Source organism: Hylobates moloch, unplaced genomic scaffold, assembly GCF_009828535.3.
Source record: "Hylobates moloch isolate HMO894 unplaced genomic scaffold, HMol_V3 SCAFFOLD_3, whole genome shotgun sequence".
Taxonomy (NCBI): Eukaryota; Metazoa; Chordata; class Mammalia; order Primates; family Hylobatidae; genus Hylobates; species Hylobates moloch.
In genome coordinates this window covers 139,134,502-139,153,175 of record NW_026652278.1, presented here as the reverse complement: position 1 = coordinate 139,153,175, position 18,674 = coordinate 139,134,502, and the positions used below count along the sequence as shown (strand labels likewise).

At 44.4% G+C, this 18,674-nt stretch overlaps 1 protein-coding gene across 4 annotated transcripts in view; it reads left to right on the top strand.

Moving 5' to 3' along the window:
* The window catches only part of NR3C2 (nuclear receptor subfamily 3 group C member 2), a 363,758-nt gene extending 347,391 nt beyond the window's left edge, over positions 1-16,367 (top strand). For 3 of the 4 annotated variants that reach the window (XM_032148076.2, XM_032148085.2, XM_032148082.2), the window contains one exon: positions 13,603-14,977. In XM_032148076.2, the coding sequence (XP_032003967.1) occupies positions 13,603-13,758 (156 nt within the window). In that variant the 3' untranslated portion in view covers positions 13,759-14,977. Of the gene's footprint in view, positions 1-13,602 lie in introns of all 4 variants that reach the window. The other variant, XM_032148091.2, reaches the window with a different exon arrangement.
* Positions 16,368-18,674: the final 2,307 nt, after the last annotated feature.

Sequence of the window (18,674 nt, the reverse complement as noted above, 5' to 3'; positions counted from 1 at the left end):
CCGTGGATGGACACTTGAGCTCTTTCCACCTTTCGGAATTGTGAATAATGCTGCTGTGAACACATTTTGTTTTTGTTTTTTGTTTTTTGTTTTAAATGAAGTTTTGCTCTTGTTGCCCAGGCTGGAATGCAGTGGTGCAATCTCAGCTCACTGCAACCTCCGCCTCCTGGGTTCAAGCAATTCGCCTGCCTCAGCCTCCCGAGTAACTGGGATTACAGGCATCCATCACCACGCCTGGCTAATTTTTTGTATTTTTAGTAGAGACTGGGTTTCACCATGTTTGCCAGGCTGGTCTCAAACTCCTGACCTCAGGTGATCCACCCGCCTCGGCCTCCCAAAGTGCTGGGATTACAGGCGTGAGCCCTGTGCCCAGCTGTGAACACTTATGTACAAATATCTGTTTGAGCACTTGCTTTCAGTTCTTTTCAGTATATGCCCAGAAGTGGAATGGTGTGTCATACGGCAATTCTCTGTTTAATCTCTTTAGGAACTGTCATACTGTCCTCCGAAGCACTGCACCATTATACATTTTCACCAGTGGCATACAAATGTTCCAGTTTCTCTATATCCTTGTTGACACTTGTTATTTTCCACTGTTTTTTGAACATTTGTTATTTCCCCCTTTTTTGATAATAGCCATCCTAATGGGTGTGAAATGCTATCTCATTGCAGTTTTAGTTTTGATTTGCATTTCTCTAGTGACTAGAGATGTCAAGCATCTCTTCTTGTATCTTGTGAAGATACATTTGTGTATCTTTGGAGAAATGGCTTTGGCAAGTCCTTTATCAATTTTTTGATTCAGTTTGGTTTTTTGTTGTTGAGTTGTAGTTGTTCTTTATATATTCTGAATATTAACCCCTTATCAGATATATGACTGAAAATATCTTCTCCCATTCTTTGGCTTGCCTTTTAACTCTCTTGATGGTGGCCTTGGATGCACAGTTTTTAATTTTGATCTACTCATATTTTTTTTTCCTTTCATTGCCTATGTTTTTGGTGCCATATCCAAGAATAACACTGTTTTGTTTCAGATGAAGGCCAAACGTCTTATATAATCACTGCAGGTCATTTTCCAGTATTCACAAGGCTATTTCTGGAACAGCTGGACTAAAGGCTCACCAGTCATTTGTGTCCAGTGAAACTACTAGCGTTGGAGTATTTATAGTTGAGTTGATGTATCTTTTGCCCTAACCCCATCATATCGCTGACTAAAATTTTGATCTTTGAAAATAAAGTTTCCAATATCCCCTGCCCCAATGCTCATTTTAGGCAAAAGCTCACTCCAATTAGGTAAACATTCTGGAGTCAGCAGATAACATATAAGAAATGAGCACGCTATTGAAGTCATGTGGGACATACTTTAGAGAGGCTGTATCATTCAGGCTTCATCGCCACTTAAGTGATTGTGTAACCTCAGAACAGCAGCAGTGGCCCCAGATGTGCAGCAAGGAGGAGAGTCTCCCTGCAAGGCCTTCTGAGAAGCCTTCATTTGCGAGCAGGGAGAGCGGGGAGTGGCCGCTGGCCTGCCCCAGCAATAGCTCGTAAGGGTAGTATGGAAAAGGCAGATTGAGCCCCATGGCCTCATTGTCAGAGCGAGCCAAGTGCCATCAGTTGCCCTGTGACCTTGCCAGGCTCCTCTTCCACCCTGACAGCTGTGGCCCATCAGGCTGGAAAAATCATGCTGGGCATCTGTTAAACTTATGAGATCCCAGTAGATGAATTTTGTACAGAATGAAAAGTCAATGCACGAATCTTTCTCTGATTTCTAACAATGTGGGACTCTTACTGCTGATTATAATTAGGGTTCTTGCCTCTCCATCTAGCCTGGGATCTACCAGGAAAGGCCCGTGGGCATCAGCACTGAGACAGCAGGCCAGGCCATCATTGCATTTGACTCATTGCAATGAAGTCACTCATGCTGACGAGTAAAGGTAGAGCTTTGGCCTCGTCGCTATGACCACCCTCCCCACCCTGACCCCAGGGCCTCTAACCACAATGAGCAGAGAATGGGGCTCCTAGCACCCCTGGCATGGCATGGGATGGAGTCATGTTAAAACTCAGCATAAACAGGCTGAAGGAAACCGGAGTCCAGGGAAAGATGGAAAGGGGTTAGCTTCATGTATTGAGTTTTGCAATATTGGTGCCACAAAATGAAGATGCTCATTTAGGTTGCCCAGTTTTTGTTTTGGTTCAATGAATAAAACTAGCAACATGCTACCCTAAAAAATACTGTTGAAATAAGTCATTCCCAAGCATTGGAGCTTGGAATTAAGTCAGAGAAACCCAGGAGCGAGAATCCGGGCAATAGTAGCTTGGAATCCCTTTAGCCCTCAGCCCACACCAGGGCTGCACAGCAGAAACATGAAGGGGCCACTTCTGGGAGCCATGGGGAATAAGACAGGTGATTCTTCCATCAAGGAGCTTGTAGGCCGCTGTTTAAGGAGCTGCACCTTAAATAGGACAGGTTAAACCCATAAAGATGTGGACAGCAGGTTAAAGAGAAAGTGGGGTCACCAGGCTCCAAGGCTAATTGTTAAGTAAATTAGAAAAACAAAAAAGTGTCATCTGTGAGGTGAGAGGCCAGAAACGATTCCTTCAGGCTGGGCCCCAGGAAGGCCTGTGGGGAAGAGGTGACTGCAGAGAAAGAACTGGGGAAGCAGCAGCTGCTGCCCACGAGCACGACATTTTCCCAAAATGGTTCCATGCCAAGTGAGTGTCTGAGGAAATTGCTGGGGCATCCCCGGGAGAGCTGTGCACACAGTCATTCTGAAGTAATTTGTTTTGAAAGGTGGCCTTTGGGATGGTCTGACTTTTCCCCCCATTCCAAAACTGACACATCCTGATGAACTGAACTCTTCCTGGTTTCATGCTTTGCAGTGGGAATAGTGGTTTGGGTTCCAGCTAGAAACGGTGCTCATTTAGAGATGCACAGCCTGGCTCCTACCGTGCCCAGCATCCCTTTCCAGAGTGTGAGTTCAGCCTGCCCTGCCTCTATCAGCTCTGTACTGGGGACAGTGTCTGATGATGTACAAGTGCTTTGTATGCATTTATATCCTCATTTCCTGGCTTTTTTAGGCTCAGGCAAGGGTCAAGTCTGCATATTCCTCAATGTGTACCCATGCACTACACCAGTCTGGTACCCAGGAGATGTTCACGTGAATGTACAGGGTGACTGTTAGATGCTTTGCCGTAACACAGCGGTGTGGCACAGGAACCAGTGTCCATTCTGGCTGGTCAGTATCTGTGCTGACCCAGATGTTTGATATGTGAATCTCACCCAGCTCTCCTGGTCTTGTCCCCACCTCCTTGAGATCTAACCACCTGCAGCTGCTAACTTCACGTGCCTGGATTTTTCCAGTTGAGATGGGGCCCTGTACTGCAGCGCCTCCCCACCTTAAACATCTGCTAAGGGCCAGGCATCTGTGGGTCCTGACCTGAAGGCTCCCCTGGCCCAATGGCCGTAGCAGGCCAGGGTTGGGGGAAGGCTGTGCAGGCCAGTGAGCACACGGAACCCAGGACCTGCAGCTCAGACCAGCTTGGTCATGTTCTCCTCAACCAGTGACTGGGGGCCCCCGCTTGGAATCTCACAGATGTTCCCTGACATCAGCAACTGCAGTCATGGCTCAGGATTTAGGCCTGCAGAGGTTTTCAGCCTTGTCCCAGGGCACGGTGCGCCAGATGGGCTTCTGTGGCCGCCAGCACTTCCGGTAGCTGCTGAGGCCTTCTGCACACCCAGCCCTGTGGGCATCCTAGCCACCCCAACAACACAGGCTGAGCTGTTTCCTGGTAGTGGTTGGTGGTGACACCACCCCCATCCACTGGTGACGTCATGCTTACAGAGTCAAATGCCCAGCCCCCGGCTGCCAGGCCACTGCCACCTGCTGGCTCTGATGCCAGGCCCAGGTTCTGCACGAAGGCCCCATCCCTCTGCAGCTGACCAAGGCATAAACAGAAGCCCTCATGACTGGGGATGAGCTGCTTTCTCCATCTGTGGAACACGGAACAGAGGTGGGTGGGAAATGCCAACCCTAGGTTAATATGCATTGTTATTGAATAGTGTCTGGGACACCTGTCCCCAGCCAACCTGTGAGGAAAAAGAGCCAAACCCCCAGCCCCAGCCCCTCTCCGTTCTGGTTTTCTCAGCATCTCCTAGGTGATGCTCAGTGCTGTGGACATGTTTATGTGGGTGTTTGTTAGATAGGGACAGAGGCTCCGAGAGGGCCTGGGACCTCCCCGTTAGCAGGTTCACAGATGTGCCCGGGGTGCATGCTGCCTCTTGTTGAAGGGTCGACTTACTCTGTTCCTTTTATTACATATGTGTCAGCGTTGTTGTCACCTGTGTACCTGTATGAACCCTTCCATGGCCCTGCTGTGTAACTTTTTGGGGATATCAGTCGGTAGGCTGGCAGGCCTCTCCACTCTTCAGGAACTCCCTAGGTAACCCTGCACTTGCTGGTCCCCCAATGGCCATGCGACCTTCAGGTCATGTGCCAAGTCCATCTTTCCTGAGAGCCCCTCTGAATTGCACCTCCTCCCTTCCCTCGTCACACTGGCAGCACCTGCCATTCTGTGTGTATTTCTGCTTAGTAGAAAAGAACACAGACGCCTTGAGAGATTTGTTCACTGCAGCTTCCCCAGCGCCTCACACAGAGCAGGTGCCTGGTGACTTAGCTGGATAGATGGTGAGGATGAGTTGTAGATAAAGGACACTGGCCCTCTCCAAACCCTCTGTGGCCTGAGAACAGGGAACCTTTATCCCCAGACATGAACCAGGCTTAATCCCAGAAATGTGAAAGGTGTGGCCACCAGACAGTCGTCCTTGTGGTGGTTGATACTGTCTAGAAACCAAGATGTCTACCCTCGGGTTAAAACTTTAAGAAAGGAAAAAAGTCCCCCTCACAGCCCTGCAGGCACCCACATGGAGGGACTCCAGGACATCCAGGTCCTGAGTGCTGCGGTGGGTGTGCAGGACTCTGCTAGCCTGATGGAAGCATCCCCACCCAGCAGTTGGCACTGCTGACTCACGGCAGCACATCTGGAGCACCACACCCAGTGTAGCTGTAGCTTTGACAGCCATGGTCCTGCCACATGAGAAAAAACAAAACAAATGGGATGGCATGTTTCTTAAATATTCCTGAAAAGGCAAAAAACAAGGTTCTCCCATCCCTCATTTTATGGAAAGGGGGACCCAAGGACCAAGTTCCACCAGAATGGCACAGAGCAGGTTTCACAAACTGTGTTCCATAGAGGAAAATGGTGTTTTCTTGTGGAAGAAGTTTGGGAAGGACAGAATCAAAGCGCTCTTGCTCCAGCAGTACTTCTCCCCATCTTTAATAACTTGCTCCATGTCGGGTGGAGTTTGAAGCACTTTACCTGAGTCACTCATTCATTCCTCTGAAACAACTCTGAGGGTCAGAGACTGTTCTTAACCCCAGGATACAGATGAGGAAACTGAGGTATAGCATGTGTGTGTGAACATGGTGCTGTTTCCCAGCTTTCTGGGCCCAAACGTCCTGCGGGTGCAGAGCACATTAAACCCCACAGTCCTTGGTAGCTGATTAGGAAAATATCACTCTGCAGACTGAGGGCAGTGACACAGGTACAAACAGAAGCATGACAGTTTTTTCCCTGATGAGATTTTCTTGATTCCTGGTTTGTATTGGATGCCTTTACCAGTTATTTACTATCTGACTCAATTAAATCTTGCTAATTGAGTGTTTTTTAAAATCATCAGGGTAAGTTACAGATACAAGTTCACCAGACTATTAGAGTTATTTTATGGCAGGTCACGTTCATATTGCCAGCTATAATACACTTGGAAATGACCAAAAATCATTTTTCCCGTAATGGAATATAGAACTAAATACAGAAAAATTAGAGTGAATTTTTTCTGATTTGGAATTGCTGTTCCTAGTAAATGGAATAGTAGGGCTCTTGCTGTGCAATGGTAATGCTGTGCGGCATTTATAATTTTTATTAAAGTTCTGGGGTACACGTGCCATGGTGGTTTGCTGCACCCATCAACCTGTCATCTACATTAGGTATTTCTCCTAACGCCATCCCTCCCCTAGCCCCCCACCCTCCAACAGGCCCCACTGTGTGATGTTCCCCTCCCTGTGTCTATGTGTTCTCATTGTTCAACTCCCACTTATGAGTGAGAACATGCAGTGTTTGGTTTTCTGTTCTTGTGTTAGTTTGCTGAGAATGATGGTTTCCAGCTTCATCCATGTCCCTGCAAAGAACATGAACTCATCCTTTTTATGGCTGCATAGTATTCCATGGTGTATATGTTCCACATTTTCTTTATCCAGTCTATCACTGATGGGATTTGGGTTGGTTCCAAGTCTTTGCTATTTTGAACCGTGCTGCAATAAACATACACGTGCATGTGTCTTTATAATAAAATGATTTATAATCCTTTGGGTATATACCCAGTAATAGGATTGCTGGACCAAATGGTATTTCTAGTTCTAGATCCTTGAGGAATCACCACACTGTCTTCCACAATGGTTGAACTAATTTGCACTCCCACAAACAGTATAAAAGTGTTCTTATTTCTCCATATCCTTTCCAGCATCTGTTGTTTCCTAACTTTTTAATGATCGCCATTCTAACTGGCATGAGGTGGTATCTCATTGTGGTTCTGATTTGCATTTCTCCAATGACCAGTGGATGATGAGCTTTTTTTCAAATGTTTGTTGGCTGCGTAAATGTCTTCTTTTGAGAAGAGTCTCTTCATATCCTTTGCCCACTTTTTGATGGGGTTGTTTTTTTCTTGTAAATTTAAGTTCTTTGTAGATTCTGGATATTAGCCCTGTGTCAGATGGATAGATTGCAAAAATTTTCTCCCATTCTGTAGGCTGCCTGTTCACTCTGATGATAGTTTCTTTTGCTCTGGCAGAAGCTCTTTAGTTTATTAGATGCCATTTGTCAATTTTGGCTGTTGTTGCCATTGCTTTTGGTGTTTTAGTCATGAAGTTTTTGCCCATGCCTATGTCCTGAATGGTATTGGCTAGGTTTTCTTCTAGGGTTGTTATGGTTTTAGGTCTTATGTTTAAGTCTTTAATCCATCTTGAGTTGATTTTTGTATAAGGTATAAGGAAGGGGTCCAGTTTCAGTTTTCTGCATATGGCTAGCCAGTTTTCCCTGCACCATTTATTAAATAGAGAATCCTTTCCCCATTGTTTTTTCAGGTTTGTCAAAGATCAGATGGTTGTAGATGTGTGGCATTATTTCTGAGGCCTCTGTTCTGTTCTGTTCCATTGGTCTATATATCTGTTTTACTTTATCCTTGTAGTAACTAGTCAGGTAGTATGATGCCTCCAGCTTTGTTTTTTGCTTAGGATTATCTTGGCTATGCGGGCTCTTTTTTGGTTCCATATGAAATTTGAAGTAGTTTTTTTCTAATTCTGTGAAGAAAGTCAATGATAGCTGGTGGGGATAGCATTGCATCTATAAATTACTTTGGGCAGTAAGGCCATTTTCACAATATTTGTTCTTCCTATCCATGAGTATGGAATGCTTTTCCACTTCTTGTGTCATCTCTTATTTCCTTGAGACTTGAAGAGGTCCTTCATGTCCCTTGTGTGTTGTATTCCTAGTTATTTTATTCTGTTTGTAGCAAACAATAAAATTGTGAATGGGAGTTCACTCATGATTTGGCTGTTTGTCTATTATTGGTGTATAGGAATGCTTGTGACTTTTGCACATTGATTTTGTATCCTGAGACTTTGCTGAAGTTGCTTATCAGCTTAAGGAGATTTTGGGCTGAGATGATGGGGTTTTCTAAATATAATCATGTCATCTGCAAACAGAGACAATTTGAATTCCTGGTCTTCCTATTTGAATACCCTTTATTTCTTTCTCTTGCCTGATTGCCCTTGCCAGAACTTCTAATACTATGTTGAAAAGAAGCGAGAGAGGGTATCCTTTTATTGTGCCGGTTTTCAAAGGGAATGCTTCCAGTTGTTGTCCATTCAGTATGATACTGGCTGTGGGTTTGGCAGAAATAGCTATTTTGAGATATGTTCCATCAATACCTAGTTTATTTTTTTGTCTGTTTTTTGAGACAGTCTTGCTCTGTCACTCAGGCTGGACTGCAGTGGTGCAATCTTGGCTCACTGCAACCTCCACCTCCCAGGTTCTAGCAGTTCTCCTGCCTCTGCCTCCTGAGTAGCTGGGATTACAGGTGTATGCCACCATGCCTGGCTATTTTTTTTTTTTTTTAGTAGAGACAGGGTTTCACCATTTTAGCCAGGCTGATCTCAAACTCCTGACCTCAAGTGATCCGCCCACCTCAGCCTCTCAAAATGCTGGGATTACAAGCGTGAGCCACCGTGCCCGGCTATTGAGAGTTTTTAGCATGAAGCCATGTTAAATTTTATCAAAGGCCTTTTCTGCATCTATTGAGATAATCATGTGGTTTTTGTCATTGTTCTGTTTATGTGATGGATTACATTTATTGATTTATGTATGTTGAACCAGCTTTGCATCCCAGGGATGAAGCCGACTTGATCGTGCTAGATAAGCTTTTTAATGTACTGCCGGATTCAGTTTGCCCATATTTTATTGAGGATTTTTGCATCAATGGTCATCAGGGATATTGGCCTGAAATTTTCATTTTTTGTTGTGTCTCTGCAAGGTTTGGGTATCAGGACGATCCTGGCATCATAAAATGAGTTAGGGAGGAGTCTTTTTCTATTGTTTGGAATAGTTTCAGAAGGAATGGTACCAGCTCCTCTTTGTGCCTCTGGTAAAATCTGGCTGTGAATCCGTCCAGTCCTGGACTTTTTTTGGTTGGTAGGCTATTAATTACTGCCCAATTTCAGAACTTGTTATTGGTCTGTTCAGGCATTCGACTTCTTCCTGGTTTAGACTTGAGAGGGTGTGTGTCCAGAAATTTATCCATTTCTTCTAGATTTTCTAGTTTATTTGTGTAGAGGTGTTTATAGTATTCTCTGATGGTAATTTGTATTTCTGTGGGATCAGTGGTGATATCTACTTTATCATTTTTGATTGCGTTTGATTCTTCTCTCTTTTCTTCATTAGTCTAGCAGTCTATTTTGTTGATCTTTTCAAACCAGATCCTGGATTCATTGATTTTTTGAAGAATTTTTCATGTCTCTATCTCCTTCAGTTCTGCTCTGATCTTATTTCTTGCCTTCTGCTAGCTTTTGAATTTGTTTCCTCTTGCTTCTCTAGTTCTTTTAATTGTGATGTTAGGGTGTCAACTTTAGATCCTTCCTGCTTTCTCCTGTGGGCATTTAGTGCTATAAATTTCCGTCTAAACACTCCTTTAGCTGTGTCCCACAGATTCCGGTACATTGTGTCTTTGCTCTCATTGGTTTCAAAGAACTTACTTATTTCTACCTTAATTTCGCTATTTACCCAAGAATCATTCAGGAGCAGGTTTTTCAGTTTCCATGTGGTTGTGCGTTTTGAGTGAGTTTCTTAATCCTGAGTTCTAATTCGATGGCACTGTGGTCTGAGAGACTGTTATTTCCGTTCTTTTGCATTCGCTAGGCAGTGTTTTACTTCCAATTATGTGGTCAATTTTAGAATACGTGTGATGAGCTGCTGAGAAGAATGTATATTCTGTTGATTTGGGGTGGAGAGTTCTGTAGATGTCTACTAGGTCTGCTTGGTCCAGAGCTGAGTTCAAGTTCTGAATATCTTTGTTAATTTTCTGTCTCATTGATCTAATATTGACAATGGGGTGTTAAAGTCTCCCAATATTATCGTGTGGGAGTCTAAGTCTCTGTGTATGTCTCTAAGAACTTGCTTTATGAATCTGGGTGCTCCTGTATTGGGTGCATATATGTTTAGGATAGTTAGCTCTTCTTTTTGCATTGATCCCTTTACCATTAGGTAATGCCTTCCTTTGATCTTTGTTGGTTTAAAGTCTGTTTTATCAGACACTAGGATTGGAACCCCTGCTATTTTTGCTTTCCATTTGCTTGGTAAATCTTCCTCCCTCCCTTTATTTTGAGACTATGTGTGTCTTTGCACATGAAATGGGTCTTCTCAATACAGCACACTGATGGATTTTGACTCTTGATTGAATTTGCCGGACTGTGTCTTTTAATTGGGACGTTTAGCCTGTTTACATTTAAGGCCATTGTTATGTGTGAATTTAATCCTGTCATTATGATGCTAGCTGGTTGTTTTGCCCATTAGTTGATGCAGTTTCTTCATAGCATTGATGGTCTTTACAATTTGGCATGTTTTTGCAGTGGCTGGTACTAGTTGTTCCTTTCCATGTCTAGTGCTTCCTTCAGGAGCTCTTGTAAGGCAGGCCTGGTGGTGATAGAATCTCTCAGCATTTGCTTGTCTGTAAAGGATTTTATTTCTCCTTTGCTTATGAAGCTTAGTTTGGCTGGATATGAAATTCTGGGTTGAAAATTCTTTTAAGAATGTTTAATATTGGCCCCCACTCTAACTTACAGGGTTTCTGCAGAGCAATCCGCTGTTATTCTGATGGGCTTCCCCCTTTGTGGGTAACCCGACCTTTCTCTCTGGCTTCCCTTAACATTTTTCCTTCATTTCAACCTTGGTGAATCTGACAATTATGTGTCTTGGGGTTGCTCTTCTCGAGGAGTATCTTTGTGGTGTTCTCTGTATTTCCTGAATTTGAATGTTGGCCTGTCTTGCTAGGTTGGGGAAGTTCTCCTGGATAATATCCTGAAGAGTGTTTTCCAACTTGGTTCCATTCTCCCCTTCACTTTCAGTTATACCAATCAAACGTAGATTTGGTCTTTTCATAGTCCTGTATTTCTTGGAAGTTTTGTTCGTTTCTGTTCACTCTTTTTTCTAATCTTCTATTCTTGCTTTATTCCTTTGAGTTGATCTTAAATCTCTGATATCCTTTCTGCTGCTTGATCAATTTGGCTACTGATAATTGTGTATGCTTCACGAAGTTCTTGTGCTGTGTTTTTCAGCTCCATCAGGTCATTTACATTCTTCTCTAAACTGGTTATTCTAGTTAACAATTTGTCTTTTTTCAAGGTTCTTAGCTTCCTTGCATTGGGTTAGAACATGCTCCTTTAGCTCAGAGGAGTTTGTTATTATCCACCTTCTGAAGCCTACTTCTGTCAATTCGTCAAACTCATTCTCCATCCGGTTTTGTTCCCTTGCTGACGAGGAGTTTTGATCCTTTGTAGGAGAAGAGGCGTTCTGGTTTTTGTAATTTTCAGGCTTTTTTGCACTGGTTTCTCCCCATCTTCATGGATTTATCTACCTTTGGTCTTTGATGTTGGTGGCCTTCAGATGAGGTTTCTGTGTAGACATCCTTTTTGTTGATGTTGATGCTCTTCCTTTGTTAGTTTTCCTTCTACCAGTCAGGCCCCTCTGCTGCAGGTCTGTTGTTGGAGTTTGCTGGAGGTCCACTCCCAGACACTGTTTGCCTGGGTATTACCAGTGGAGGCTGCAGAACAGCAGAGATTGCTGCCTGTTCCTAACTCTGGAGGCTTTGTCCCAGAGGGGTACCTGCCAGATGCCAGGTGAAGCTCTCCTGTATGAGGTGTCTCTTCGTCAGGAGGCAGAGGCATCAGGGACCCACTTCAGGAGGCAGTCTGCCCCTTCGCAGAACTCTAGTGCTATGTTGGGAGAACCACTGCTCTCTTCAGAGCCAGCAGGCAGGAACATTTAAGTCTGCTGAAGCTGTGCCCACAGCCACCCCTTCCCCCAGTTGCTCTGTCCCAGGGAGATGGGGTTTTATCTATAAGCCCCTGACTGGGGCTACTGCCTTTCTTTCAGAGATGCCCTGTCCAGAGAGGAGGAATCTAGTGAGGCAGTCTGGCTGCAGCGGCTTTGGGGAGCTGCAGTGTGCTCCACCCAGTTGGAACTTCCCGGCAGCTTTGTTTACACTCAGAGAGGAAAACTACCTACTCAAGCCTCAGTAATGGCGGATCCCCCCCCACCCCAAGCTCGAGCATCCCAGTTCGACTTCAGACTGCCGTGCTGGCAGCAAGAATTTCAAGCCAGTGGATCTTAGCTTGCTAGGCTCTGTGGTGGTGGGATCCACTGAGCTAGACCGCTTGGCTCCTTGGCTTCGGCCCCCTTTCTAGGCAAGTGAATGGTTCTGTCTCTCTGATGTTCCAGATGCCACTGGGGTATGAAAAAAAAAAAAAAAAAAACTCCTGCAGCTAGCTCAGTGTCTGCCCTAACCAGTGCCCAGTTTTGTGCTTGAAACCCAGGGCCCTGGTGGCATAGGCACCCAAGGGAATCTCCTGGTCTATGGGTTGCGAAGACTCTGGGAAAAGTGCAGTATCCGGGCCGGAATGCACTGTTACAGCACAGTACCCCTCATGGCTTCCCTTGGCTAGGGGAGGGAGTTTCCCGACCCCTTGCACTTCCCAGGTGAGGCAACGCCCCACCCTGCTTCAGCTCACCTTCTGTGGGCTGCACCCACTGTCTAACCAGTCCCAGTGAGATGAGCCAGGTACCTCAATTGGAAATGCAGCAATCACCCATCTTCTGCATTGATCCCACTGGGAACTGCAGACCAGAGCTGTTCCTATTTGGCCATATTGCCAGCCTCCAAATTTTTTTTAATAAATTAGGAGCAGGGCCGGGCGCGGTGGCTCACGCTTGTAATCCCAGCACTTTGGGAGGCCGAGGCGGGCAGATCACGAGGTCAGATCGAGACCATGGTGAAACCCCGTCTCTACTAAAAATACAAAAAATTAGCCGGGCGTGGTGGCGGGCGCCTGTAGTCCCAGCTACTCAGAGAGGCTGAGGCAGGAGAATGGCGTGAACCCGGGAGGCGGAGCTTGCAGTGAGCCGAGATTGTGCCACTGCACTCCAGCCTGGGCGACAGAGCGAGACTCCGTCTCAAAAAAAAAATAAAAAAATAAAAAATAAATAAATTAGGAGCAGGTCAGGGGCTGAGAAAGGTTTTTGGTTCAGAGTAGGGAAAATGAGCTAGGGGGACACCCCAGAACTTGTCCTTGATGTTTTTCACTGTCTCAAAGTCAGCCTGAAATAGGAAGTAGCTGAGTCGTCTCAGGTCTGCCCCCACAGGGCAGGCACCCACAAGGAAGGAAAGAGGGCCTGGGGCTGCAGGTGGAAGTGCCAGCTGTCCCCTTGGCGGCAGCTCCTTCGACAGGCCCAGCTAGGGGAACACCACAGCTTCCTGTGCAGTGCTGTGTCCTGCTCCTCACCCTCCTGGGCATCTGTGGTGCTCAGACCCTGGGCCAGCACTTGCCCCTTCCCACCAGCCCACCTTACACCCTGGGAAGGCCCATCACCAAGACAAAGATACACGTGTAGGCACACATTTAGAAATTAGAATTTGATGAGTGCAGTTCAGTGACCCAGTCACTATTAACTCTGTCACTGTCCCTGTTGCATCTGATAGATTCAGTGCTCAAAATTGAGCTCTCAGCTGAATTTGTTTTCCATGAAAGGCAGATGACATGGGTGATGTGAGCACCCTTCTTCCTCTCCCAGGACAGATGACTCTGCTGAATTAACAAAGACATGGTCTGCTGGGAGGCATTCTGAATGTTGTCCTTTGAGTTCCCATCATCAGAGTCAGAATGCAGAGGGATCCAGGGTCGGGAATGAGGCCCCCATGTCATGCCCCCTGTGTCTGTGTTACAGCTGGTGAGCGACCTGCTGGAATTCTGCTTCTACACCTTCCGAGAGTCCCATGCGCTGAAGGTAGAGTTCCCCGCAATGCTGGTGGAAATCATCAGCGACCAGCTGCCCAAGGTGGAATCGGGGAACGCCAAGCCGCTCTACTTCCACCGGAAGTGACTGCCCGCTGCCCAGAAGAACTTTGCCTTAAGTTTCCCCGTGTTGTTCCACACCCAGAAGGACCCAAGAAAACCTGTTTTTAACATGTGATGGTTGATTCACACTTGTTCGACAGTTTCTCAAGTTTAAAGTCATGTCAGAGGTTTGGAGCCGGGAAAGCTGTTTTTCCGTGGATTTGGCGAGACCAGAGCAGTCTGAAGGATTCCCCACCTCCAATCCCCCAGCGCTTAGAAACATGTTCCTGTTCCTCGGGATGAAAAGCCATATCTAGTCAATAACTCTGATTTTGATATTTTCACAGATGGAAGTTTTAACTATGCCATGTAGTTTCTGGTATCGTTCGCTTGTTTTAAAAGGGTTCAAGGACTAACGAACTTTTTAAAGCTTACCCTTGGTTTGCACATAAAACGTATAGTCAATCTGGGGCATTAATATTCTTTTGTTATTTAAAAAACACAAAAAATAAAAAATATATACAGATTCCTGTTGTGTAATAACAGAACTCGTGGCGTAGGGCAGCAGCTGCCTCTGAGCCCTCGCTCGTCCACGGTCTTCTGCATCACTGGTATACACACTCGTTAGCGTCCATTTCTTATTTAATTAGAATGGATAAGATGTTAAAACAAATGCCTTGGTTTGATTTCTAGTATCTATTGTGTTGGCTTTACAAATAATTTTTTTGCAGTCTTTTGCTGTGCTGTACATTACTGTATGTATAAATTATGAAGGACCTGAAATAAGGTATAAGGATCTTTTGTAAATGAGACACATACAAAAAAAAAATCTTTAATGGTTAATAGGATGAATGGGAAAGTATTTTTGAAAGAATTCTATTTTGCTGGAGACTATTTAAGTACTATCTATCTTTGTCTAAACAAGGTAATTTTTTTTTGTAAAGTGCAATGTCCTGCATGCATAATGAACCGTTTACAGTGTATTTAAGAAAGGGAAAGCTGTGCCTTTTTTAGCTTCATATCTAATTTACCATTTTACAGTCTCTGTTGTAAATAACCACACTTAAACCTCTTCGGTTGTCTTGAAGCCTTTCTACTTTTTCTGTACTTTTTGTTTTGTTCTTGGTCTCCCGCTTGGGGCATTTGTGGGACTCCAGCACGTTTTCTGGCTTCTGCTTCATCCTGCTCCATCGGGGAATGACACACTGCGGTGTCTGCAGCTCCTGGAAGGTGTCATTTGACAACACACATGGGAGAGGAGGTCCTAGGAGTGCTGCAGCTTTAGGAAAGCTGCCTCGTTTCCCTTTTCCTCTAGAAGCAGAACCAGCTCTAGGAGAGTGAGACTAGGAACTTGATGGCTCAGAGAGCATCTTTTCCTCCCATTTTAGAAAATCAGATTTTCTCCTATGGGAAAAAAAAAAATTCCAGGCACTCTCTCTGTTAAAGATCAGCTATTCCCTTCTGATCTTGAAAAGGGGTTCTGCACTCCTGGAACCGGTCACAGGAACACACAGATCATGGCAGGATACACTGGGACGGCCCATCTTGGCCAAGGTTCAGTCTGAATGGCATGGAGACCAGGAGATAGATTTTAGATTTTTAAAAGGTAGGTTTTAAAAATAAATTTTATACATAAACAGTTTTGGAGAGAAACTACAGATCATATAAGCAAGACAGTGGCACTAAAATTTTTAATTCATTAATCTGTTTGGCACTGATGCAATGTATGGCTTTTCTCTTGCCCCAAATCACAAACATACGTATCTTTGGGGAAACTAACAATATGATTGCACTAAATAAACTACTTTGAATAGATGCCAAATTAATCTTCTTTTAAAAGTGATGATAATCATCAGGTTTACTCAGTGAAATCATATTATTTTCCAAAATCTAACAGCTGTAGCTGGAGAAGCCCATGGCCAGGAGGAAGCAGCAATTAGATCAACACTTTTCTCCAGGGTTCACCATGCAGGCAACATTACCTTGTCTTTCAAAAGACACCTGCCTTATGCAAGGGGAAACCTGTGAAAGCTGCACTCAGAGGGAGGAGTTTTTCTTACATAATTTGCAATTTCAGGAATTTAATTTATAGGCAGATCTTTAAATACAGTCAACTTACATGCACAGCAATAGGAAAGCCACACTTTGAAGGTAATAAATACACAGCATGCAGACTGGGAGTTGCTAGAAAACAAATGGCTTACTTACAAAAGCAGCTTTTAGTTCAGGCTTAGTTTTTATAAAATGGGAATTCTGACTTAACCAGGTTTGGGATGGAGATGGTCTGCATCAGCTTTTTGTATTAACAAAGTTACTGGCTCTTTGTGTGTCTCCAGGTAACTTTGCTTGATTAAACAGCAAAGCCATATTCTAAATTCACTGTTGAATGCCTGTCCCAGTCCAAATTGTCTGTCTGCTCTTATTTTTGTACCATATTGCTCTTAAAAATCTTGGTTTGGTACAGTTCATAATTCACCAAAAGTTCATATAATTTAAAAAAAAACACTAAATTAGTTTAAAATGAAGCAATTTATATCTTTATGCAAAAACATATGTCTGTCTTTGCAAAGGACTGTAAGCAGATTACAATAAATCCTTTACTTTAATCACCTGTTGTTTTGGAGCGAATTCATTTGACTGTCTGTAGGTACACGTGGATTTTGTGCCCTCCCAAATCTTGATTGTATGCACTCTGCCTACATCCAAGATGGAGAACGAGGTTTTCCATGTTGGAAAGAGTCCTATGTTAGCCACATGTTAATTCTACTCTTTGGGGACTGATTAGAGACCTTGTTTTTAATACTTTTGATATATGGTTCATTAAAATACTCTGTAACCATTGGATAACTATTGCCATGTAGTTGCTAAACCCTATATATACATTGCCTCATTTATCTTCACAACCACTTGAAAACCTACTCTTCAGAATTTGAGACCAATGTGAGTGGAGCCCCCATCTGACTGCAAAGTTCTTCCTCTACATGGTCTCACCCTATCATCCCCCAGGACCCTTGCGCCATCAAGAAACTCAGCTCCCCATTGGCCATGATGCTTCTGACATTTCTGCAGGCTTGTCCCCTGGATTCCACTCATTAATATGGGCCACAAAGGAGCAGTAAGCAATCACCAGCTGGTTTTTAAATAGAAAACATTTCCCACAAGATAAATTCAAGTACAGTACATTTTTAGTGTGTTACTCAACTGTTGATTATTCAAATTATTTGCTTTCAGCAAGAGAAGACTATTTGATAGTAAAACTCAGCTTTGTGAAACACAACAGATCCATTTCTGGAACACAGCATACCCACTGAACCACAGCACAGGAAGAAAATTGGGAGCACAAACTTTTGGTGTGTAAAATACTATAAGTGCAATTTTAGATTTAAAAACTTCAGAAATTTGACCTATTAGGGAACAGGGCTTTTCACAGAGAGCCCCTAACTTGAAACAAAAGCCATCTTGGGCTGGGAACCCACCCAAAGCTGGCAAGAGGCCCCTACAATGTGCACCCTTGGCTAAAGGGGGTGCCCTTTTTGAATTGAACAGACTCATTCTTGGGTCAAGTGTGACTATTTCTAACAATCTCTAGAAGTGCTCTCAGGCCCAAAGAATTCAGCCCACAGTTAGGAATCATTAGCTAAGAACTGTGTGTCTGCCACTGAAACAGCCAGCCACTATATGCCAGAGCAGTTAAAAAAAAAAAAATTATGCCTGGTGATGCCTATGTATTTAGAGGCTTGTTTGCTTCTGCATGCTGAATTCCCTCCAAGCAAATAGAAAACATTGTCCCTTTATGTACAAATCAGCTCTAACACTTTTTATCAACTCTGCAAATGTACACAGATTAAAATGACTTGATTACAAGTATCTCTGGCACTTTAATTTCAAGTCAGCCAGTTGCTACTGTAGCAATTTTCTTGGAAATAAAACAGTAGCTTCCCAAACAACACTGGGACTGGGTAAGGCACGATCTCAACATTGATCATGGACCCAGACTGTCCAAAGCAAAGTGAACAATGGGGCAAAGTGGCAGGCAGGCAGCTGCTGCTGTATAACAAAACATCCCAAAACTTACCGGTTTAGATCAATCACCATTTAGTATTTCTCATGAGTCTATGAGTCGGCTGGGGGAAGCAGGCTGGGGTGTGCTGACCTGAGCCAGGCTCGGCTGAGCTGGGACTGTTTGTATATCTGTGGTCAGCCTGCAGCTGTCTGGTCTGCAGTGGCGCTGCTCCATGTGGCCTCTCATCCTCCAGCAAGCTAGCCTGGGTTTATTTTCATGGCAAAGCCAGGGCTCTAAAGAAGACCCTGGAAAGGCATATAACACTTTCCATGCCTCTGACTGAATCAAGTTTGCTCCTATCCCACTGGCCGAAGCAACTTGTGAGGTCAAGCCCTGAGTCAGTCTGAAAGGACTCCACAAAAGGGCATGGGTTTGGGGAGGGGTGAAAGATCAGGATCTTTAAATGTCTACCACACTAGTAGTTATTCAGATACTTTGCTGCAGCATGTATGTTGCCAAGACAGTGGTTTCCAAGTTTTCCCTAGTCTGAAAAACCCGTTTATATGGATCTCCATGCACTGAGCCAGCCTGACCGAGGGTGGATAGCAGCACCTGTGAAAATTGGCCTGGCTGGGTCTGATCCTGCTGCTCCCGGCATGGGAGCTGCTCCACCTTGCAGTGTTTCGTTAGTTGCTAAACTCCACAAGGAAGAAGAAATCCAGACACCAGTGCATGGCCCTGAGCTGCCACACATTCACTGCCCAAATTTAAAGTGCAGGTCTCTTGTTGGGCCAAAAATAGAAGTCTTTCCAATCAAGTTGATCTTCAGATAGAAAGTGTTTTCCAAGGTATTCTTCTAACCAGTAGATTGAGATACTTTTAGCTAGACATTTAAGTGTTAGAATGAGCTGGGCTGCCCAAATGAGGCAGCAATAAATTACTGCTCAGGCCAGTCAAGG